This window comes from Populus nigra, chromosome 2 (assembly GCF_951802175.1).
Source record: "Populus nigra chromosome 2, ddPopNigr1.1, whole genome shotgun sequence".
In the NCBI taxonomy this organism is placed as follows: domain Eukaryota; kingdom Viridiplantae; phylum Streptophyta; class Magnoliopsida; order Malpighiales; family Salicaceae; genus Populus; species Populus nigra.
The window spans coordinates 41,129,670-41,153,013 of NC_084853.1; the positions used below are offsets into that span (position 1 = coordinate 41,129,670).

Below are 23,344 nucleotides of genomic sequence, written 5' to 3' on the forward strand. Positions count from 1 at the left end.
AAGTACAAGAAGCAGGTGTCACCAGACAGGGACACTCTTATTTTTAAATAGCAGAATCTTAACACCACCATCAATCTCATACCAAGGCATCCTCTAAGATGAGCACCAAGGGATTAATTCATGGTTGTTTGACATTCTTTAAGCTTTTGACCCCTCCTCTTATCATTACACGTATTGAGGTGTTTATTGCCATTCAAAGAGAGGATTTCATAGGACATCCACCTTTAATAAAGAATGGAACAAACACAAGGAGTTCTAACAAGTTCTATCACTTTCACCATAAACATGGTTGTAACACTAAAGAATGTCATGCTTTGAAAAATAAGATTGAAATATTAGTGTCTAGATGACACCTTTAATAATTTATGAAGAATGAGATGCAACTTGAACAAGCATGAAAAAGATTCTCATGATACGTAACTCGAGATCAAATAATTCTCAAAATTGTATCTATCTTTTGAAATTTTTAAATAAAAGCAATAACTTTCTTTATGTTTTCAATGACTCTAGTGAGATGTTTATTACAATCTTCATTGTGAGATCTTCATATCTTATTTGAATTCTTAATGTCTCTAAATGTATCTCCATAAAAAAAAATCTATAAAATGAGATTTACATTGAAATCCCTATAGCTCCATGAAAAAACTTCATATGGAAGATCTCCATATTTTCATTGACATCTTCATACAACATCTCCTTACATAATATTTTTTTATGATCACAAAACATTTTTCATTTTCTATATAATAATATTTTTTATTAGAATTTCATGAAATCTCCTCTCATTTGCACACAAAAAAAAAACTCTAATATTAACAAAAACTATAAAAGACAAACATTTATTTCTTGGCATGACCACAAAGGTAAAATTTTCATATAAACATAGTCATAAAGGTAATAGTTATACAATAAGTATTTTTCTCTCTCACTTTTACTGATTAAAATCTTCCAAACATGATAACCCATCACCAATATTTCCATCAAATGCACAACAACTATGACATTACACAGTAACCAATGATTTATCATGGCTAGCCAATACAAGGTCATGCCACCATAGGCCATAAAAGTTTTGGATATATAAATATACTTAATCACCAATAAAAATCCAAGTACTATATTGGTCATAAAATTCATCAATACAAAGTTGTGCCATTATAGACTATAAAAATCAACCATAGAAAGCTATGTCATTTTAAACAACACAAGGTTTTGTCATTCTAAGTTACTCTAGTCCATAGACTTTTTCTCTTCGTATATTTTTCTTATAAACCATACATCTCTTACACTTGTTGACTTAAATATATGAAGGTCTCATATTCTAATATGAGACTTGTTCTACAGAAAAGCTCATGGACTCATGATCAAGCCTAATAACACTAACCAACAAAATACAGCTATAAAGAATCCAATTTCTGCAAGAAGTTTTTTTTCTAACTTCATTAGATTTCTTGTTAATATACTTTAACATTGTTTTGACGTGACTTCGATCTTGAATATTGTACCCAATTTGTCATAACTAGGCAAATCGTAAAAGAAAATGATATGAAGGAACTTCATATGGCAATAATTAAAATTGAAGAGTGTAGAAACATGTCTAATAAAAACAATTAAAGCATGTGAGGAAAGCATTGTAGCCTTCCTTACAAAACACTATGAATTGTTACAGTATTTCTCCAAATTGGCTTTTTCCCCTTCTTTTATGTTGCTTGAACACATGGTATTCTTTTTTTCCTTTTTCTTTTGTTTTTCTTGTTATGATTTTTTTAAAAAATATTTTTATTGATTTTATTTTTTAATATTGGAATAGTTGAGAATTTATTTTTGTAATTTGTTTCTTTTTATTTTGTCTTTTTATGAGTTTGACATGGTTTGCAAATTTATCAAGGTAACTCAGTTTACCCCAATTTATGGGTTTGATGGGTGTTTTTTTTAATTAAACACAATGATTTCTTTTTATGCAAATTTATCATAGTATGTTTTTTTATTCTCATATAATTAAAAAAATAGTTTTAGATAAAAACCATATTATTAAACTTTTAAAGTAACAAAAATTGAAGGGTGTGGGAAAACCATTGTTCACCTACACCTATTGCATTGTGGATTACAATAGTAATCCATAATGTTTTTCTTTCTTTTTTTTCTTTTTGAATTTTTTTATGATTTTTTTTTCAAATTGCTTTTGTCGATTTCATCTTTTAAAATTTGAATGGTTGAGAATTTGGCTTCGTAATTTGTTTCTTTTTATTTTGTCTTTATACGAGGTTAGTATGGTTTGCAAGCTTGCCAAGATAACTTAGATTGCCCTAGTTTAAAGGTTTGGTAGGGTGTTTTTCTCCTTTTTAATTGAAATTGAAATCTTTATAGTCTATTTTTTCTTTTCATATAGTTACAAAAATAGTTTTAGAAAAAAACCATATTGTTAGACTTTTCTTGGATTTATTCCTTTTTAATTGTCTATTTTTTTCACATATAGTTACAAAAAAAAGTCATGTTATTAAATTTTATAAAGTTCATGGATTTATTCATGGGTTTGGTTGGTTGACCTGGTTCGTGGGCATGACAAGTTTAACTTTTCTTTTAAATTAGTTTTTTTCATTCCATCCTTAGATATTTGGTTAATTGGAAACTTAGTTTCATAATTGGTTTTGTTTCATCTTTTGTGAGGTTATCGCGATCTCAAAAAAACATTTCAGTATTGGATTGATGTTTGATTTTGCAATCGTCTATTTTTGTTATCATATAGTTAAATAAAAAGTAGTTTTGAAAAAAAAATTATAACCTCAGTGGAGTTCATAACCCAATTCACATGTTTTACGTGCTAGCATGGATTATCCAATTCACAGGTTTGATAAATTTACTCATTGACCGAATAATTTTTTTTGTTTTTGGTCTTTTAATTGTTTTTTAATTATTTTTTTGTTTCATCTTTTAATATTAAATTGGTTGGGAAATAGACTGAATAATTATTATTTTTCTTTTTATAGAGATAATTATATCGAATAAGTGTTTATTTTTAGGTTAGTGATCAATTTTGTGAATATCTATTTTTATCTTATAATTAAATTAAAAAAAATTATCGAACCCAATAGTATTCATGACCTGGGTCATGAGGGGACCAATGTTGATATAATATGTCCTTATTTCACTATTTTTTTAAAAAAATTAAAGTCTTTTTAAAAGTTAAGTTATAGTTTTACTTATCATGAAAGTTTGTTTAAACTTATGAAATCAATTAATTTAAATTAAGTTAATTTTTATATAATTTAATTCGAAACTGAATAGATAAAAAAAATTAAATTAAAAAATTTCAAAACTAACACTGTTAATCTCAGATTTAATAATACTGTAAAAATTTCTCCACGCTATTAATGATTTTTTTATATTTAGAAAAACAACAGGACAACCCACGAGTGTACAGGACAATAGACCAGCGCCCACTATTTTACGATCCAATTCCCAATTAAAGCATTTCACCAAAAAAAAAAAAAGTTAAAACATGAATCAGGGAAAATTAATATCATTGACAAAATAAACTGAACAATGACCGATAACGACTTGGATAAAGATTAAATAATAAATTTTTTTTAGAAGTGTAATATTTATTTGTTTTTGTGTTTTAAAAATATTTTTTATTTTAAATTAATAAATATTTTTTATTTTTTTGATATCTGATATCAAAAATAATTTTTAAAAAATAAAAAAAATTATTTTAATATGTTTTAAATAAAAAAAAATTAAAAAAATAACTGCAATTACACTTATAAACATGTTTTAAATAATTTCTTTAAATAAATGTGATTTTATTTATTTTTTAAAATATTAAAGAAATTATTATTTAAAAAAAAAATTGGAAACACCAACAGTTCATCGTAGTCCGTGTAAGGGATGATTACTGCACCACCCCCGCGTTCTTAACAAGTATAGCTTCTTCTGGTGCCTTCCTTGGCCCCATTTTTGGAGGGCCCTTTCCAGAACGTTCCGGGAGGGTCCAGCTCCACCGTTGGATCAGTCATAGGGACACGTGTAGGGCAAAAAATCCAACAACACAGTAAAGAAGTAAAAAAAAAACCACTTTATTTATCTTATTTATACCCCACTCTCTTCAACTAAAGCATCACCTCAGGAACCAAAAACACGAAGCCACCAGCTAAAAACAGTCAGCTTTAGTTTTTTCTCCATTTCGTCTCTCTCAAATTCTCTTTCAAACCCTTCTCTGTAACCCTCATTCACCGCCCTCTCCCGCAACCGCAACCGCAACATGGCTCCTGAGCTTGTCCAGGCTGCTTTGAAACCAGCCGGGTTCACCAAACCTGCTAGCTTACCTAGCCGGGCTTATGTAACATTCTTGGCTGGTAATGGAGATTACGTCAAAGGTGTTGTTGGGTTAGCCAAAGGATTAAGGAAAGTCAAAACGGCATACCCATTAATCGTTGCAGTTTTGCCTGACGTGCCAGAGGAACACAGGCGGATTTTAGAGTCGCAGGGTTGCATAGTCCGGGAAATTGAACCCGTTTATCCACCAGAGAACCAGACCCAGTTTGCCATGGCTTATTATGTCATCAACTACTCCAAGCTCCGTATTTGGGAGGTACGTACTTAGTTACACGTGGATTTGTCGGGTGCTTCTTTCTCACACGTGTCAATCTAGTGTGGGAGCTAGGCTTGATACTTGCCTGACTTGGGTCTCAGCTCTGACAAATTACGCGGTATATTTTTATATGGACGGAAAAGAGCTTGTTTAGTAATGACTGAATCATCTTCAAGGAGGGCAACCTCGTCGTCTAATGAATTTTATTTTATTATGTCTTGATAATTAAATGCATCGTGCCGGACATTTATTTATTTATTTTCTAGAAAATGTGTTGAGGATGTTTATATTAATTTTGATTTTAATTGCATGCAGTTTGTGGAATACGGCAAGATGATATACTTGGATGGAGATATCCAGGTTTATGACAACATAGACCACTTATTTGATCTGCCTGATGGTCATTTCTATGCGGTGATGGATTGTTTCTGTGAGAAAACATGGAGCCACACTCCACAGTACAAGATCGGCTATTGCCAGCAATGCCCTGACAAGGTCAAGTGGCCTGCTGAGATGGGTCAACCACCATCTCTTTACTTCAATGCTGGTATGTTTGTATTTGAACCTAGTATCTCCACCTATCATGACCTCTTGAAGACTCTCAAGGTCACTCCGCCTACGCCATTTGCAGAGCAGGTATGGTGTTCTGGTCCGTGATTTTGAATTTGATGTTCTTATTGTGTTTAATGAAAGTTAAAGAGTTTTTCTAACAACCTTTTCTTTCTTTTTCTTTTTCTTTTTCGTTGACTTTTGGCAGGACTTCTTGAACATGTACTTCAAGGATATTTACAAGCCAATTCCTCTAGTATACAATCTTGTTCTTGCCATGTTATGGCGTCACCCAGAAAACGTGGAGCTTGACAGGGTCAAAGTTGTTCACTACTGTGCAGCGGTGGGTATATCACTTTTCCTTATTTTGTATCATCTTCTTTTAATTTGTGGGAATGAAAATCCGTAGTTCTGTTTCTGATTTACTGATGTACATGTATCTATATATAGGGCTCAAAGCCATGGAGATACACTGGCAAAGAAGAGAACATGCAAAGGGAGGACATAAAGATGCTGGTGGAAAAATGGTGGGGCATTTACAATGATGAATCGCTGGATTACATGAAATCTGTGGCGGATGGTATTGATGCTGAGCCAGTGAACTTGCAGTCATTCATTGCAGCTCTCTCTGAAGCCGGAGCTGTTCAGTACGTCACTGCCCCATCCGCTGCTTAGAGATGGAAGAGAGAGAGAGAGAGAGAGCAAAGCAACAACCTATAGATTTAGAAATGATCAGGGTGAAAGAGAAATGTCGGAATCCTTTTACTCTTGAAATTGGGGGCGGTGATTTCTTGTCTAGAAAGGGAATAAACTTAATTTTGATCGATAGCAGTCCTTAATTATCTTCTCTCTTGGTAGTTAATTCTGTTGATAATATGTGATGAGCGTTGTATCATGACTGTATGCACAGAGGTGCGCCATTGTAAGCTACTGGAACAACGGTGAAATGAAAAATTTGCGTATGATTAATTACTGGAGCAAGAGTAGTTTAATTTACTCCTCTTTTTTTTTTCTTTTTTAACGTTTTGCAATAGAACGCACGTGGTTTTACTGCAGCGAGTAATTCTTACTTTTCGTCTAAAATTACTGGTGCTTGCTCTGATCCAATTAAAAATCTGCTTTGGTTTTTCTTCCTCATTGCATGCAGATCTCTCTCTCACCGTTTTTTTCTAGCGAGTCCTTTCATTTATGCAATGATTGCGCGGTCAAAATGATTGGTGAGAGGTGATTTTAATTTTTTTTAAAAAAACAAATGTATGATAATAAAATTTATATAGATTTTTAATATTTTTAATATTAACACATTAAAATTATTAAAAATTATTTAAAAATACTATTATTTTGATATTTTTATGGTAAATATAATTTTCAAAACTATCTAAAAATAATTTTAAATGCACTATCGAACAGGGGTGATCATCTTCGCTTTGAAGTTAGACCATCAAGCATCTGAAGTTATTGGTAAGTACTGGAAAAAAGCTGACTCTTCACGACGAAATTTTCTCAGGCCATGCCATTCATTTGCTGAGAAAATTCCCAAAACAAAATCTTGTTAAAAGGTCCCCCACGAGAATCCATGTTTGCTGGAACAGGCAACTGAGTTCGCCTGATCATATCCATAATTGCACCACAATTGATGACACTTGATCTCATCATTCCCATCACCGTGTGACTCGGAACCGGGCTCAGTGAAACATATAATTGAATTAGAGGGTTGGTTAGGTTTGATTTAGTAATGTTATAGTTGTTATTATGTAAAATGTTTTTTATTTGAAAATGTATTGAAATAGTATTATTTTTTTTATTTTTAAAATTTATTTTTGATATTAGTATATCAAAATAATTAAAAAATACTAAATAAAAAAATTGATTTGAAGAAATGAATAAAATAAAATAAAATAAAATATTCAATTTAAAAAAAAATACTTCTAATTAAAACACAAAAATAATCAAGCCCGTACAGTGAGAACTCAATTCGTATAATTCAAGGACATTGGGGTTCTACCAGATTTCTTAAAAGGCATAATAAATTTGAAGGAGAGAAGAATTATCATGTGGTGTTCATGCAACTTCATTTTCTTAATTCTGTAATGTTTGTGTTTTCTTATTCATCAACTTGGATGAAAATATTACAAAAATATAGATTAAAGAATTATCCCATATTATATTTTTTTTATAAAAAAAAAAAGCGAAAGCATTTATAAGGCTAATTTAGCTAATTCCCCGTCTTTTTTTCATCTCGAATTTCTAAGAATCTAGGACCCAGTAATCACAACTCGCAAAAGCATGGTATAAGGAAGACACCAAACAACATGCACGCGTAGGAGGTAAAAGGAAGGAGAACATTCCAATGTTGGTACAAGATGAGACAATGAGGGAAGTGTCCCCGGTTAATAAAATAAATGAAGACAGGAAAACACTTCACATCAAGAGTTCGTATACCAATTGTTGTGCAACATGAACCTTAAGATTACCAAACGTCACTAGCCATCATAGGCCCTTGTTATGCCTTCTGATTATTTCAACCGACTCTTCAAAATGATCTGATCCTTCTGTTTTTATCATTCAAACACAAGATATGAAAGTGGTAGCACAAAAACTAAGGTCCAAAGACGGGATTTTGATTATGGGTGCTTCAATTTAGTAGCTTCTACAAATATGTTGGATGCAGGTTTTACTATTTAAACCAGTCATTCCGTATCAACCTCCTGTCGTCATCCCTGTCTTTCCTCCAAGCTCACCTGAAAATCATACATTAAAGAGTCCTTAGATGTATTTAAATATATACATCTATGCTTTCATAGGAAAAAAGCATTGCCACTATTTGTTACAAAAGCAATGACTAACAGTATGAACACTTCATTACATCAGAAACAGCCACCACTGCGAATCAATGAATCCACATCAGAAGTTACCTAAGCTGTCTAATAATTCAGAGACCAAGCTTTATCTTCTTTCACATTTGATATGTACTTGCTACCACCATGATTGCACGAGGTATAATGTCACATAATTATGATGGTGAAGGCATGATCATAATTTCTCAACTTACATCACATGAAATGGCTAGCCAGCTTCATTCAACATAGCGAGCTTAACATCCTGGACTTACTACATGGCAATATCAGTTTTATCAAGTTATCTAGTGCAAATTGTGGCTTTCTGGTAGTTCACAAGACGAGGTTTAGATGAAGCTACAAGTTCTGATGAGAAAGCATGCCAAAAATCAAACTAGGTTTTGTTTGCTATCGAGCCAACTGCCATGGTCCAACAAGCACTACTCACATTCCAATCCTATACATACTCCACGAGTAACATGGCAATAGAGAAGAAAATAAGTATGGGACAACAGGAGGAAGGGAAACATCTACTGACACAGTTTCCTACCTACCACCCTAGTCCAAACTGTTATCTGTAGCTAGTGTAGTAAAGATTACTCGTAATTATTTCCGCTCAGGTGTAACATTTAATGCAGTTATAGCCACACAGAAACGACAGAACCTTTCTGCAAGCTGGAAGGTCAGTACGGAAGAATAAAATCAGCTTTTAGATAAAAGTTCATTTAATTGTTCATGTGTCCCTTGTCCTCTATTTCCCTAAGAGCAATTGTATTCATACTGGTCTAGCTTCATACCCTTAAACACGACACATAGAAAGGGCGTTGCAAATTGCCATTACCACCACAATGTTTCTCCACAACATCTCATCTATCTAAAATGCAAGACCTCACACAGGCACAAAGAATCCTGAGGCTCCCAAGAAAAGTTGTCGCTTTCATTTTCTCATTCACATTAGAATATTAGAACTCTGAAATACCTGAACTACCTAAAGCTGTAACATGCTACCAGAGATACTGAGAACTTCAGTACCTAAATCTAGTTCTTCCATTTAGCAAATGGTGCTGCTGCTGAGATATCCTCAAAACCATAGTGCGCATTAAGAAAGAAAACTATAGTGGATGATAATTAATGATCACATAAATGATAATTACTGATCACATATAGCTCGCCTGTATTCCAAAATCAAACAAAAAGTTAATGGCAGATCATATTAACATGTTAAATTGACACAAGCAAAAAAAAAATGTAAGAGTATAAGATTATTGGACAATAACTCAAAGTTGCCATGACCCTCCAGAATTTAGATGTTCAAATTAGAAAACTTTAAATCATTAGCTAATTCAAAGTTATACAAACCAAATCTCAATAAAATGACTGCTTAAACTTAAATTTATGATATAAATCTAAAGGGCGTGCCATTTTGGTTTCCCAGGGCAGGAAAAAAAAACAAAGCAGAGCAAAATTCTTCAAAACTTGAACCACAATTCTCTCATGTTCAATAAGGACTTAAAAATCATTCATAAAGGACCTACAAGTGATATTATAACCATTCTCAGATAGTATTGCTACCAAAACAAATCCTAAAACGAAATCACATGCACAATGTGAAAATAAATAAATAGAAACAGAATCTTTTTTTAATAAACCAGGTCATATTATTAAGACAGAAGATGCAAAAATTATCTAATCACTCTTCTGCAACCACAAAACAAGGCAATGTCAGATCATTCTCTTTGAAGAAATGAAATCCATTGAATGTTCTAGAGAATGAATCAAATTTCAAATTGGATAAAGAAGAAAAGGAAGCAAAACAGCTAGAAATCAGTCAATAGAGAGAGAGAGAGAGAGAGAGTGATTGTTTGTGTACATTTGCCTTGGCCCAAAACTTTGTGGACGTTTTTTCTCCCAAAATGCTGAAAAATCTTCGATTTCAGAGGCAAAAAACTGTCATTATCAGAATAAGAAGACAGATGAATCATGGCCATCAATCTTCTCTGTGATCTTCTCCGTCATTGTTTCAGACTGGTTCAAAATAATTTCGATGTGAATCAAACAACAGAAGACTAAATTTAAAAGCAAATTTCAAAATCCAAAACTGAAGACTAGAATGACTAATGTCCAAGACAAGATTTACCCAAATTGCAGTCACAGCACAAGTTTAAAGTTTTTCAAATTTGAAAACAACAAAACGGGACATTGATACTTTACCTCAAAGCAGATCATGTTCACCAATAATCCCCACAAGAGCAGACCCCATCTTTGAAATGGTGAAACCTCTTGGCATCTCGCATGATGAGTTGTCTGCCAACAAGTTTCGAGATGATCTTCATCGCATTGTGGCAATCACCACAAAAACGAAGATTCTTGACTACTCGAAGAGGAGAACGAGCAGCTGTGGTCAGAAGACCATGAGCAGTAGCAAGTCTCTCACTATGAGCAAGAAGAGCGTCCTCCTTGCTTTCTTCATCTATGTCATGCAACACAAATCTTGTTACTGGAATATAACCAGCATCTTTCATTTGTGCCTTCATACCCCTGAGCAGGGCATAAACTCTATCCCTGTCAGGAAAAGATGTATCCCCCGCTCGATATTCATGGACCCTGCTCCTAACATCTAAAAGATTTTGACTTGCTGTCTTCTTCTTTTTCTCTTTTGCAATGTCTGAAGCTTTCACTGGTACAAGACCTGCATTAGATTGCTCATTCGAGCGGGAGGGATCTAATTGCTCAATAAGCTCAGCACAGCGATCTCCAAGCTCCAAGTGCCCATGTGCCCTGCAGAGATTCATTAAAGTTTCCCAAACATCTACACTAGGCTCCATTGGCATCTTTTCAATGAATTCCAAGGCTTCAACCAGATATCCGTTACTTCCCAACATGTCCACAATGCTCACATAGTGCTCCATTGATGGGACAATGCTGAACTCTTTCCACATGGACTCAAAGTGCAGCAATCCCTCATTGATATCACCCAAGACATTACAAGCAGAGAACACCCCAACAAAAATTTGTGCATCAGGTTTCAGTCCTCCTTGCTTAAACTGATTAAACAGATCAATGGCATCCTCCCCATATCCATTCTTAGCAAGCCATGTTATCATGATATACCATGAAGTCAAATTGCACTCTTGCATGTTGTCAAATACACTGAACGCTTCATCCATGGCACCACATTTTGAGTACATTTCTAAGATCTTATTAAGTGTGCCAACATCTAGAGGAGACTGTGATCTTACAATGCAGTCATGAATCACTCTTGCTTCCTCTAGAGCTTCAGCCTCTCCACATGCCTGCATCAACTGCAAATAGCGTGATAGATCGACAAAAACACTCTGCTTCTGTAACAACTGCAAAAATTCCACAGCTTCCTTCACCTTTCCCTCCTTGCAAAATTCATCCAGCTCCTCCATAGAACCTCTACTCAAGCTACTTTTGGAAGATTCGGTTGAATCCCCTTCAGGTTTAGCATAGTTTGATACTTGAGAAGCCTCCATGCTGCTCTGAAAAGAATTACAGTTTGGCTGATATTGTTCAACGTTCAAATTCTGCTGGTGTTGTCCAAAATATTGGTTCTGCTGGTGCTGTTCAAAATATTGGTTCTGTTGATATTGTCCACCATTTACCATGTAATGATCATTGGGACCATGGTGAAATTTCTCAACATTATGAGTGTAATTGCTATTCAGGCTTCTTTGTGAGTCTGAAAGACCTTGCGAATAAAACCCAGGCTCGTTCCGACTCAGTTGCGCATTTCCATGTCCTCCATAATACCCATTTTGACGATGCTGCCCACCAACCCAACCATAGTTCTGTTGAGAACTCCCATTATTACGTTCATAATAACCACTAAAGTTTCCATTTTTCTCAGCTCGGTTATTATGATTCTCTCCCCTGCTTCTTTCCCAGGAAGCTCCATCACAGTTTTGCTGAAAATCTACACGATTTTTCCCATGAAACCCAGTAGAATTCCCATTTTTCCCAATTGGGTTGTTCCATAAATCATTTCTAGGGCTTTCCCTAAAACCCCCATTAGGGTTTAAGTTGTTTCCACCAGAGTTTTCGTTGTTATAACCATAAGGCCCATCTGGTTTATGGAAATGCTCATTAGAATTCTGTTCGTGATACCCCTTCGAGTTTTGAAAATCAAATCTTTCAGTGGCGGTGCTAAGATTCTTGAAAAAAGTGATAGACTCGAAGCTTGAAGAGCATACCTTTGATAAAGAAGCGATGGATTTGATAGTGAGAAGCGAAGCTCTCTTTCTGGACATCTATGCCTCAATCAATAATATAGGTCTTGCTTCAAAGAGAGACAGAGGTGAGGCTCAGCAATTTGAGTGGCGAGGTCTAGGTTTGTTGGAGTTAATTTTTGAGCCGTACCAGATAAAAAAAAACATAAGCTAATATATGAGGTAAATTAGGCCTGGATTTCTCCTGTCAAGTTCAATGTCTTCGGTTCACAAGGCCCATTTTTCAGCGTCTCATCAAGTGTCAAATATTATACATTGTTGACGTTGCATCGTTTGAATGATTTTTTTTTTTAATATGATCGATTGAAGTAATTTTTAATATATATATATATATACACACACACACACATTATTTGGGTATGGTTAATGTATATTTTAATTAAAAAAATCAAACAACATATAAATTCAACTCAGGTTATGAAATGATAATAATACCATAAAAATTAAAATAAAATAATTATAAAGTTTAATTTTCAATAACCACAAAGTTGAAAGATAAATTTGAAAAAAAAAATAAAAAAAACGATCCATCAATCTAAATTAACCTATCAAATTCATGACTTAAATTATAAGATAAATTGAAATAAATTATGAAATTCAATTCATAATCTACCTTATGTTGAATGATGAAATTTAAAAACAAAATGCAATAAAAAAAAGTTATAAAAAATCACACGAGTCAACCCAGGTGAACTTGCACCTTGGATCAAGAGACTAGGATAACCTCATAGAAAGTAGGTCAAAAATAAATTATGAATTTCAATTCTCAACCAACCCAATATTGAAGAATAAAATTGAAAAAAAAATCAATTAAAAAGGAACAAAAAACACTCGAGTCAACCCGAGTTAACTCACGACGTGGATAATAAAACCAAGATAACCCTATAAAAAACAAAAAAAAACAAATTATAAAGTGAGAATTTATACTTTCCCTCAAATTTATTTTTTATTTCAATTTTCACCTTGATTCTTTCAATTATTATTTTTTTATTTTAGATCATTTTGTTTTTTTTTTTCAGTGTTTGATTTGCTAAAGATTGAGTTTCGTGGTTTTTCCATGCATGTTACTTTTGATTTAATGACTCGGGTCACGAATCTGAAAGGTTAACATGAGTCAATAAGCTTTTTTGCTTTTTTTCTTTTCATCATTCATCATTAGTTTTTTTAAAAAAAAACAACAAATGATTGACTTTGTGGTTTTTTTAATTTTTTTTCTATCGGGTTATCTCGATCTTGTGACCTGGGCCATGGATTTTGCAAGTTAACTTGAGTTGGCTCGTCTCTTATTACCAAGGTTACATATATATTACATTGCCTTAAGTTAGGTTTTTTTCTCCATTTTTATCCAATTTCATACTTTCGAAATGTATTTTTTCCAAGCTATCGTGATCTTTTTTTAATAAAAATATTTGTTTATTATCATTGTCTATTTTTTTATTGTCTAATTAAAGTAAAACCAACTTATTAAACTCAATTGGGGCTATAACACGAGTTGTTGATTTTTCTTATTTCTTCAAAACGTGTTTGTGACACCTAGACATCGTTCCTTACGAGAGAAAAATATGGACCCGTAGTGTAACATGGACCCACGTCTAGTTAACAAAAGATAAAACATGCATGGAAAACACTTTATACTATTAGTGAAAACATTTTTCACTAGAACAATGTTTTCATAGTTTTACCTTTCCTACCAAAAAACTGAAATTTTTTTATTAGGGATATTGAAATCTTTTCACACGATTTATTAATCATTACTAAATTGATGAGGACAAATAAATTTTTTTTATTTTAAAAGCACAGTGAAATGACTATAATACTCTTTGAAGAAAAAAAATAAAACTAGCAACAACGGGATAGTTTTGTATTTTCACAATGATTTTTCATTATTATTAGGTTAGGTGAAGGGTAATTTGGTATTTTACCTTTTATATATATGTGAAATATCAAATTGCCCTTAAACTTACTTGATAATAACAAAATAGCAATGGTAAAAGATAAAAATAACAAAATAGCAACGGTAAAAGATAAAAAGGCATGTTGATAACAGTTTTAAAATTTTTGTTTTTAATTATTCACTGTACTTATATATATATATATATAGTTGTGTCAATATATAAGAGGCGTCAGCGCCCTTCAGGTGACGCGTGCAACTCCTTTCATTGCCCAAAATCCCCTTTCGCTATGTCATTGAAAATGTCATTCTATCCTTTCTTTTTAGGGTAACACATGTAGTCATTGACGGCACAGTTTGTCATCAGCAACATTTTTTTCTCTCTCCTTCCCTTGAAATTCATGTTGGCCATTCAAAATTATAGAGTTGTCCTTTATTTTATAGGGATTTCCACTTAATTCTTAATCTTTTGATTTTTAATTTTTGTTCATGGTTTTTTTGTAAAACTTTGATTTTTTTTCTATTTCATCATTCAATTCCAAATTGGGATATATAGTTTTTCCAAATGTGGTCCTCCTACTTTTGTTTTTTTGGGTTTTTTTTTAAATTGATTTCTCTTTTCAATTTCATCATTCAATCAAGGAGAAAATTTATTTTGTGTTTTGATTTTGATCTTCATTCTTTTAATTATTATTTTTTTGTAATTGAATTCTTTTTTCAATTTTGTCCTTCAACATTTGGTTGGTTGGGAATTGAGTTTCATAATTTTTCTAGATAGGGTGTTTCCAGTTTAATAACCTGAGTCATAAATTTGAAAAGTTAACGTACATTGACATTTGTTTTTTTAAATGATCTTTATGATATTTTTTTTACTATGTTATCTCAATCTTATGACTTGAACCACAAGTTTAACATGATAACTCGGGTTGACTCAACTTAAATTATCAGAGTTACAAGTTTATAATATTAAATCAAGTTGACTGAGGCTGTTTTCTAAGATTTTTTTTTTTACCTAATTTCACATTGAGAATTAAGTGAGAATAAAGTTGCACCATTATTTTTCATCTGTTATCATTGCCAATTTATCTTCCTTCTGACATTTGAACATCATTTTCTGTGCAAACATTTTTTATTAGGAAAAAAAAGCCTTTAGAAGTGCATGATTCATAACTAGTTATCCAAAAAACTATTCACCAAGCGATATTAATATGTCCTCAGAGACAAATTACTATTCATTGCAATAGTATAATTACTATTTTTTCCCTTGATCATTTTATAGCTTAGAGGGTAAAGTTCTCTTGGTCATGTTATAACTTTGAAGGTAAAGTCCTCTTGGTCATTTTATAGCTTCGAGGGTAAGGTCCTCTTTTCACCATGACACAAATATCTTTTTAATGTATAGTAAAATTACTAATGTAATGCTTCTGTATAAGGGCGTTTTTGTATTTTTATATTTTATAGAATAGTAGAATTACTACATTAGCTTTACCATTCAAATTTTTTAGCATTGGCTTTAAGAGTTTAATTGTAATTTCATCGTAGTTTACTTGTCATTATTGTTTAATTCTAATGGCATTTTCGGTTTTGTACAAATAAAAAAAAACAACAAAGTTGTTGATGCATGCGTTAGTGACCTTCTGGCGGCGCGTGTAACTGTTTTCGGTTGTTGTAACCGTGTTTACATTGTATCGTTTGATTTGTCTTGACATCATCTTTATTTCCAGGTGGTGTGTATATGATGTATATGGTGGTTAAACGTGGTTTGACCTAAAATTGTTTTTTTTCATTCTCTTTCTTCCTTAGATTGCGTGTTGACCAAGCAAAAAATTATATCAGCCCTTCAATTTATTTTTTTATTTTGATTCAATCCACCTTCTCTTATTTGCATTTGTTTTATTTACATTGATCGTTTCTAATTGGATTTTATTTTTTATTTCATCCTTGATCATTTGAATTTTTTTTAATTTGTTTTGTTTTGAATCATTTTTTTAATTGATTTGTTTTTTTTTCTATTCCACCCCTAGCCATTTATTTTTATGTCAAGTTTGGTCCTAATTCTTTGAATTGCTATATTTTTAATCATTTTCTTAATGGATTTATTTTTTATAATTTCTTCCCTAAATATTTAATTTCATTTGATTCTTATGTCAAATTTATTTCTAATTATTTTAATTGGTTTTTTTTGCATTGTTTTTCTGATTGATTTTTTTTTTATTAATTCCATTCCTCAATATTTGCTTGATTAAAAATCTTGCTTCTTTGTTTTTTCAAGTTTGCCTAATGGGGTCACCTCAATCTCATGACATGGATAATAGATCTGAAAGAGTAGCCTGAGTTGACTCTCATATTTTTTAAAGTAATTTTTTGAATATTTTTTTTGCTGATATTTTTTTAGCTTTCCTATTTATAGAGTCTTTCCAATTTCATGTCTTAGGTTACATGTTTGATTTGTTGACCCGGGTTGGATGTCGGGTTCGCTCAAAGCTTTTTTGTTATCTTTTTTTTTTGACAAGTTTTTGAAATTTATATTTTTAAACTGACTTGTAATAAACTTCTTGATATGACCCAAATTCAGGGTTTCATAAATTACGAGTTTTTTAAGATTTGACCATGTTTAAGATGTTTGTTCATATTTGCTTGGTTTTTGTTGATATTTTCAATTTCACCCTTATGATTTTTTTATCTTTAAAATTTTATTCTTATTTTTTTAATTGATATTTATTTTATTTGGGATTATTTTTTATTTTTTTCATTAAATTGCATCCTCCTTGGGTTTATTCTATCAAATTTTATCCTCATTCTTTTTTGTTGGTTTTGAAAATTTTTATTAATAATTTTCTACCAATTTCATCCTTTGAAGTTAGATTATTTGAGAATTATGTATTTTTATTTAATACGAGTAAAAAACTTCACGGGATACAACTTTTAGAGATTAGACCAAGTTTAAGAGGTTTGCTCTATTTTTTTCTCATTTCTAATTTGATATTTTTTTTATCATTTTTTAGCTTTTGTTTTGTTATTTTTTTCAATTTATTTTTTGACCTTTTGTTTTCTTATTTTTTTCAGTTTGATTCTATCGGGTTAACCCTCAACATTTTTTTTTCTATTTCACCCTTATCATTTTTTAATTTATAAATAATCTATTACATTACAAAATGATTTTCAATTTCACCCTTATAATTTTTTTTTAACATTTAAATTTTAATTTTTTAAATTACAATTTTTTTGTTTGAGATATTTTTTTTTTCAAATTTCATCATCGTTGGGTTTTAGCATAATTTTTTTTTTACTATTTTGTTTTGCAAGTTATTCTATTAATAGTCTTTTAACAATTTCATTATTCAAAATTAGCAAGTTACAAATTTTTTAAATTAAAGTAGGTTTAGAAACTCCATTTAATTTTTTTTAGCTAATGTTTTTTTTTACAAAAAGAACTTTTTTTTCTTTAGATTAGATTAATATTAAATTGTTCGATAATCTAATAAGCTTAAATATAATTCTTTTTTTCCATTAATTGTTTGTCAATTTTTTTGTTATTTTTTTTTATTTAATTACCACTTAGATCTTGAATTTTTTTAACCAATCACCTTTTTTCCATTAAAAAATCACTTTTTTTCCATTAAGAAAAAAATTGTTACACGGGCAACGTATCCAGTACTTTCTATTTCCTAAGAGGGTAATGCCCTTTCAATATCTAGTCAAATGAACCCACACACTGTGCTGCTTCTCTTTCCCGTGGTCACTGGACCTCTGCTCAAAATAAATTGCACAGTAACGATGATTTCTGCAAAAAATTTACCAAATAAAAATGCTCTCTCGAGTCTCAACTTGCGATGCCTCTACTGCCAGCTCCACCTTTTCTGATACCTCCATTTGCTTACAAGGTTGACTGACCGCTTAAATACATTCGTGCTAAATTCCATAGGCACAGCAAATACTTTCACTTAGTGGAACACTAGACAACTAGGATAAATGGAAAAAAGTCTCAAGATTCATTACCTTAAAAAATTATCTGAAAAACAAAACATGCTATTTAGATAACATCATGAACAAAACGAAAATTAATGAAAAAATCTGAAGCTACAGAAAACAAACGGAAAAGTTTGCAAAAGCAACCACAAACATGTTAAGACAGGTAAGCTGGTGGAAAATCCAGAATACAAAACAAATATAGACTCTGTATTCCAGCACTCATTGCAATCGAGAACTTGGGAGTTATGCCATCTAAGCCTGCAGTCAGAAAGGCACAGTTTAGCTAACCAAATTATCAACCATCACATTCGAATAATCCAAATGTAGAGATACCACATGATTCTACCTTGTTTGCAATGTTGTTTGAGAGCCAGTCCAATCCCTCATACAGCCCTTCACCAGAAGTGGCACATGTGCTTTGGATATACCTGCAATGAATGATATAAACAAGTCTGTTAACATGAGAATGGTGGAATGCTGGATAAGGGCATCTGACAGATACAAGTTAGCTTACCAGTGGCGCTGACGAAGAGAGTGAAGACCAAGCTTATCAGTTATCTCAGCAGCATTCATTGCATTTGGAAGATCTTGCTTGTTTGCAAACACTAGAAGCACAGCATCCCTCAACTCATCCTGTAAATACAACAGGAGGTATTATTATCACAGAAAAATCATGCAAAGGTAACAAGTCAAAGTACAGCATGTATATTCAAGTTTAATCTGCAGCTTTTCATGGTTCCGCCCTTGTTAGTCCTAAGAAAATCTGAAGCATTGTGGTACCTCATTCAACATCCTGTGTAGCTCATCCCTAGCTTCAACCACACGATCCCTATCGTTGCTATCAACCACAAAGATAAGTCCTTGTGTGTTCTGGAAGTAATGTCTCCACAGGGGGCGGATCTGGAGAAGTTAAATAATAGGTCATCAACTGATAAATAAATTAAGGGATAGAATATTAAAATCTTTTGACTGATTGTAATGCATCTGAATCAGTCTGTGCTTTTATGATTTGGACATAACAAGAAAAGAAATGGCACAGGGATAAGAAAGCAAGCATCACTAGGAGAATTTGGCAGAGGCCACGGTCATGCATTTGACCATCCTAATAATCAAGCATAAGATTTATAAAAACAATGTATAGCATGAAAGAATGTGATACAGCTGCTGATGTTGTCAAGTGAAGAGGTGGAACAGCTGGAAAACTCTAGCACTAGTGAGTGTCTCAAAATGTAAGCCACCAAATAAAGCATTTCCCTTGATAATCAAAGGCAACAGCAGAGCATACACAATGGCATAACATATTTAGCTTATGAATATGTTAAGTGCTGATGGAGGAAAATCAAAACAGCACTAGACCGTCCATAAGCACTCATTTTCAAGTACATAGATTCAATAACTAAAGAAGAAATTTCGAACCATGAAGGCTTAAGTTCTAGAATGCAAACATATTTCATGACGTTCCTTGTTATTGAACCCAACCCATTGAAAGATACCCCAAAATGATAATGACCTTCATGCAAAAGTAAAAAAAGGCAAATGCACACTCATTAAGATACACATACCTTGTCCTGACCCCCGACATCCCAAACAGTAAAGCTAATGTTCTTATACTCCACAGTCTCCACATTGAATCCTGATCAAACATCATCATCAGATCTAAGCCAACAGAGAATATATAGGGGATAATAAATTTAAAATCAAGGTAATTAGTATCTTCTCATAATAATGTGAGACTTACCAATAGTAGGAATGGTGGTGACAATCTCACCGAGCTTGAGCTTGTAGAGAATGGTTGTCTTACCAGCAGCATCAAGACCCACCATCAGAATACGCATTTCCTTCTTAGCAAACAGTCTGCTAAACAACTTGGTGAAAGACAGCCCCATTTTCTCACGTCTGCCGATTACAACAATCCAAAAATCAACTCACTAATTGTAAATTCCCATAGCTAAATCAAATGCAATTCCACATCATTATCAGAAAATAGATCTCAATCACCTTGATTTAAAACATTGCACATTTTTAAAGAAAAAAGAATCATGAATCGGAATCCTAACAAAAAAGAATCATATCAACACACTAGATATGAACCCAGAGATTATCTAGACATTGAGTCAAAAAAATCGCCACAAACCTAGAGAATTCAGATATTCAATACATAATACATTCAACTGAAGACAACTTAGACATGGATTTAGACCTGATTTCCTACAGATCAGGTGCCAAACAGGATGTGTTGCATCCAGTGATCTCCAAATCTAAGGTATCATCGCACGATTTGATGTCATGCAAAAACAAAAGCATAATATAAAGCAAGATCCATGAGGCAGCATCACATCAAAATTAAGATCAAGCCATAACGAAACCAAATCGCGCTCTAAATCTTATATCAGACAAAATCAACAACATAAAATCCGAATCACAGAAATTTAACAATTCGATTGAGAAAAATATGGCATGAATTGAGCAAATGATCAGAATATAGGGTTCCAGACTTAGGGATCATAGAAGAGGAGGGGGGGGGGGGGGGGGGGAGAGCTACCTCAGCAGAGAGAGTACAGGGAAATTAAAATGAGGAGGAGGAGCTGTCCTTCACGGCATATATTCACGCGATCCAAGAGACTAATTGTTTGTCTTTATAGGGCTTAACGTGGATCCTTTCCCTTGTGGCCCTTTTCTATTTTAACTGTCAAGTATGCCGTTAACTGTCACCAAGAGGTTACCTGTTTATGGGTTTCTTTTATTACGCCGTTAATACCACGTTGTGGCCTGGCCTGCATTAGTTGAAGATTGCTGCCTGTTTGGAAATAGGAGAAGTGTTTCTCGTTTCGGGATCAGGACTTTCTGATCCCGACACTTGGAAATCCTGTCTTTTCCTTGTGTGAGGATATATTTTTTGAATTATAGGATAAAATTAAAAAATTAAAAAAAAAAACTGTAACAATAATTGTCTTAGGCATTTTAGTTTATGTTATAACATATACTTGGTTCGGGTTTGTGCTTTGTTGCGGGTTAGATCAAGATTTAATGATTACAAAAAAATATGAGCATTATTATTTTTTTCTGCACGCGATAAAACATTTAAAATGAGAATTAAAAACTTGCTCAATATATCTGATAAAATTAATCAACTATCATATACATTAATAAATAAATTAAAAAAGTTGATGTGGCTTGTTTAACCTAATAGACTAATAGCGAATTAGTCACCCTGTTAAAATGACAATCTAGTTTAAAAAATCATGTCATTGTCATTTTAACGCCTACTTAACCCTTGCTTAAATGTGAAATAATGGAATGTTAAAAGATCAAATCACAGAAAAAAAAATAAGGAGCAATATAGAAAGATGGAGACATACTATATTGACACATGTTAACCCATGAAATTAACGACTCTTGGAAAATCTAGTTCTTTCTTTTTCCTATCTTTATTCTTCTATCGGCTAGACCTTGTACATAATTCAACTGATCCTGGTTTGATTAAAGAATGGGTATGAAATTTAAAAAATAAATAGATGCTCAAGGATAAAATTGAAAACACATTAACTAGAAAAAAAAACCAAGGAAACTCAAACAAATTTTCTAGACTAGGCTTAATAATCCAAACACGCAATCTATGAAATTCTAGACCTGAGTTCAATAAAAAAGCTCAATTCCTAACCAATTTAATGTTAAAAAATAAAATCGTAAAAAATCTATATTAAAAAACTTGTCAAAGCAAAAAAAAATTGCAGAAAAAAAATGGAGACCAAAGCACATGAAAAAAAAGGAGAATGACATTGTAAAAAATCTTCAATTCTAAATGTCATCTAAAACAAATCCAACCACACTAAGAAAGTTTTTTGTTAGCTACCACAAATGGTTGCATGTGCCACTTGAAAGCGGTAGAGTGCATGATATGTTGACATATGCTATACATATTTCAGTCATTTTTTAATATTTTTTATTTTTTAAAAAGATAGTCCTTTCCCTGAGTTAACATAAATACAACAAGAAAAAAAAAAGTGAAAAGACAAAAATAACACATAGGTGATAATTTATCATTTTTTTAAGGGTATAATTGTTATTTTTATATGCAAAATGAATAAAATGAGCATGGATTGCAATTTAATATCTTTTGCTTTTTAAGGGTAATTCTACTATGTTAAAAAAAATGAAATGATTAAGTTGTTTCTAGTTAATTTCATAATAACTAATAGATCACGTGTAAAGATCATATTACCCCTAAAGACAAGTTCATTGGTTTTTTTGGGAAGGGCAAAAATATAATTAGACTATACACCATCATAAAATATGTATATAATCACAATGTTTTCCCTTTAGTTTTAACTTTTTTTTTGTTATATATATGTTTTTTTATAAATTAATTGTTAATATATCATAAAAACTCTAATCTTAACTGAGAATTATGAGAAAACTAGATAATTTTTTTAAATATTTTAATAATTTTATTTAAAGAGTATTTTTATAAAAAAACAAAAAGAAAAAAAGAAAAAAAAAAGGATGGGTACAAAAAATTAGAAAGGCTCGCGGGCCTGCAAGTAAAAAAAAAAACCCCAGCATTTGAGGGTCTGGAAAGCCAGGACCCACACGTGGTCCATTAACAAAAGCCCTAGCGAATCTGGCCTGGAAGGATGTGATATATATAAAAATTACGGACTGCCCTTTTATTATCAAAATTCTTGGAAATAGTGTGTGTTGGCTATTGCTTTTTGAGGGACACTTCCAAACTCAGCAATGAAGTCTCACAAGATTCGAGTTACTGCAATTTGAAGGTGCTACTGGAAGAATAAGAGCTGGTGAAAACAGGAACGTGTAGAATCAGGGGAAACTCAGCAATGAAGTCTCACAAGATTAAAGTTACTGCAATTTGAAGGTCCTATTTTGAAGTACATGAATCTGTTGGTTACATATACAGTTTCCTCTGTTTGAATTGATTACGAAGTTGCATAGCAACAACGCTGAAGTTGCATAGTTCTCATAATCTCAATTCCCCGCTGAAATATCAGTCTTATAATTTACGTGCATGTTTGGTGCAGCTTGTTGATTGATTGGTATATGAGGTCGTGGATGGTACCAACAGCTTCCCTCATTTCCATGGCCCTTCTCAGAGTTTCATTCCTCTCTCTTTAGACGTAGTTATTATAGCAGAGAAGCTTGTTCTAGCTGATGGCCAGTTCAGTTGTAGTTTGCTGAGTTAAGCTGCTCCAATTCGAGATCTTGACACAGTGTGCAGTCTTGTTATGAACAAATT

At 32.4% G+C, this 23,344-nt stretch overlaps 3 protein-coding genes across 5 annotated transcripts; 1 reads left to right on the top strand and 2 right to left on the bottom strand.

The window, feature by feature from the left end:
• The first annotated feature begins 4,098 nt into the window (after positions 1-4,098).
• On the top strand, positions 4,099-6,109 carry LOC133681871 (galactinol synthase 2). The gene is made up of 4 exons (XM_062105047.1): positions 4,099-4,591; positions 4,907-5,227; positions 5,349-5,483; positions 5,591-6,109. The coding sequence occupies exons 1-4, from the start codon at positions 4,262-4,264 to the stop codon at positions 5,813-5,815; spliced, it is 1,011 nt and encodes a 336-aa protein (XP_061961031.1). The 5' UTR covers positions 4,099-4,261; the 3' UTR covers positions 5,816-6,109.
• A 1,395-nt stretch (positions 6,110-7,504) lies between these two features.
• On the bottom strand, positions 7,505-12,368 carry LOC133682806 (pentatricopeptide repeat-containing protein At2g34370, mitochondrial-like). 2 transcript variants are annotated; one of them, XR_009836725.1, is made up of 3 exons: positions 10,189-12,368; positions 9,848-10,002; positions 7,505-7,881 (listed from the first exon to the last, which is right to left on the bottom strand). XR_009836725.1 is itself a non-coding variant. In XM_062106336.1 (2 exons), exon 1 carries the CDS (start codon positions 12,246-12,248, stop codon positions 10,206-10,208), a length of 2,043 nt encoding a protein of 680 aa, XP_061962320.1. In that variant the 5' UTR covers positions 12,249-12,368; the 3' UTR covers positions 7,505-7,881; positions 10,189-10,205. The 2 variants fall into 2 exon arrangements, 1 of the variants encoding a protein (XP_061962320.1); XM_062106336.1 differs by lacking the exon at positions 9,848-10,002.
• Positions 12,369-18,087: 5,719 nt separating this feature from the next.
• On the bottom strand, positions 18,088-20,743 carry LOC133681534 (ADP-ribosylation factor-like). Of its 2 annotated transcripts, none has more exons than XM_062104598.1 (7): positions 20,633-20,743; positions 19,829-19,986; positions 19,653-19,723; positions 18,871-18,990; positions 18,605-18,723; positions 18,437-18,518; positions 18,088-18,348 (listed from the first exon to the last, which is right to left on the bottom strand). In XM_062104598.1, the coding sequence occupies exons 2-7, from the start codon at positions 19,974-19,976 to the stop codon at positions 18,343-18,345; spliced, it is 546 nt and encodes a 181-aa protein (XP_061960582.1). In that variant the 5' UTR covers positions 19,977-19,986; positions 20,633-20,743; the 3' UTR covers positions 18,088-18,342. The 2 variants fall into 2 exon arrangements, with proteins under 2 accessions (XP_061960582.1, XP_061960583.1); XM_062104599.1 differs by lacking the exon at positions 20,633-20,743 and adding an exon at positions 20,291-20,586.
• Between the last annotated feature and the right edge of the window lie 2,601 nt (positions 20,744-23,344).

Coding starts and splice junctions, on each gene's coding strand:
- LOC133681871 (XM_062105047.1), top strand. CDS start 4,262: ATGGCTCCTGAGCTTGTCCAGGCTGCTTTGAAACCAGCCGGGTTCACC. Junction 5,228..5,348: donor CTACGCCATTTGCAGAGCAG/GTATGGTGTTCT, acceptor GACTTTTGGCAG/GACTTCTTGAACATGTACTT. Junction 5,484..5,590: donor TTGTTCACTACTGTGCAGCG/GTGGGTATATCA, acceptor ATCTATATATAG/GGCTCAAAGCCATGGAGATA.
- LOC133682806 (XM_062106336.1), bottom strand. CDS start 12,248: ATGTCCAGAAAGAGAGCTTCGCTTCTCACTATCAAATCCATCGCTTCT.
- LOC133681534 (XM_062104598.1), bottom strand. CDS start 19,976: ATGGGGCTGTCTTTCACCAAGTTGTTTAGCAGACTGTTTGCTAAGAAG. Junction 18,991..19,652: donor ATGTCGGGGGTCAGGACAAG/GTATGTGTATCT, acceptor TAACTTCTCCAG/ATCCGCCCCCTGTGGAGACA. Junction 18,519..18,604: donor TCTCTTCGTCAGCGCCACTG/GTAAGCTAACTT, acceptor CATTCATTGCAG/GTATATCCAAAGCACATGTG.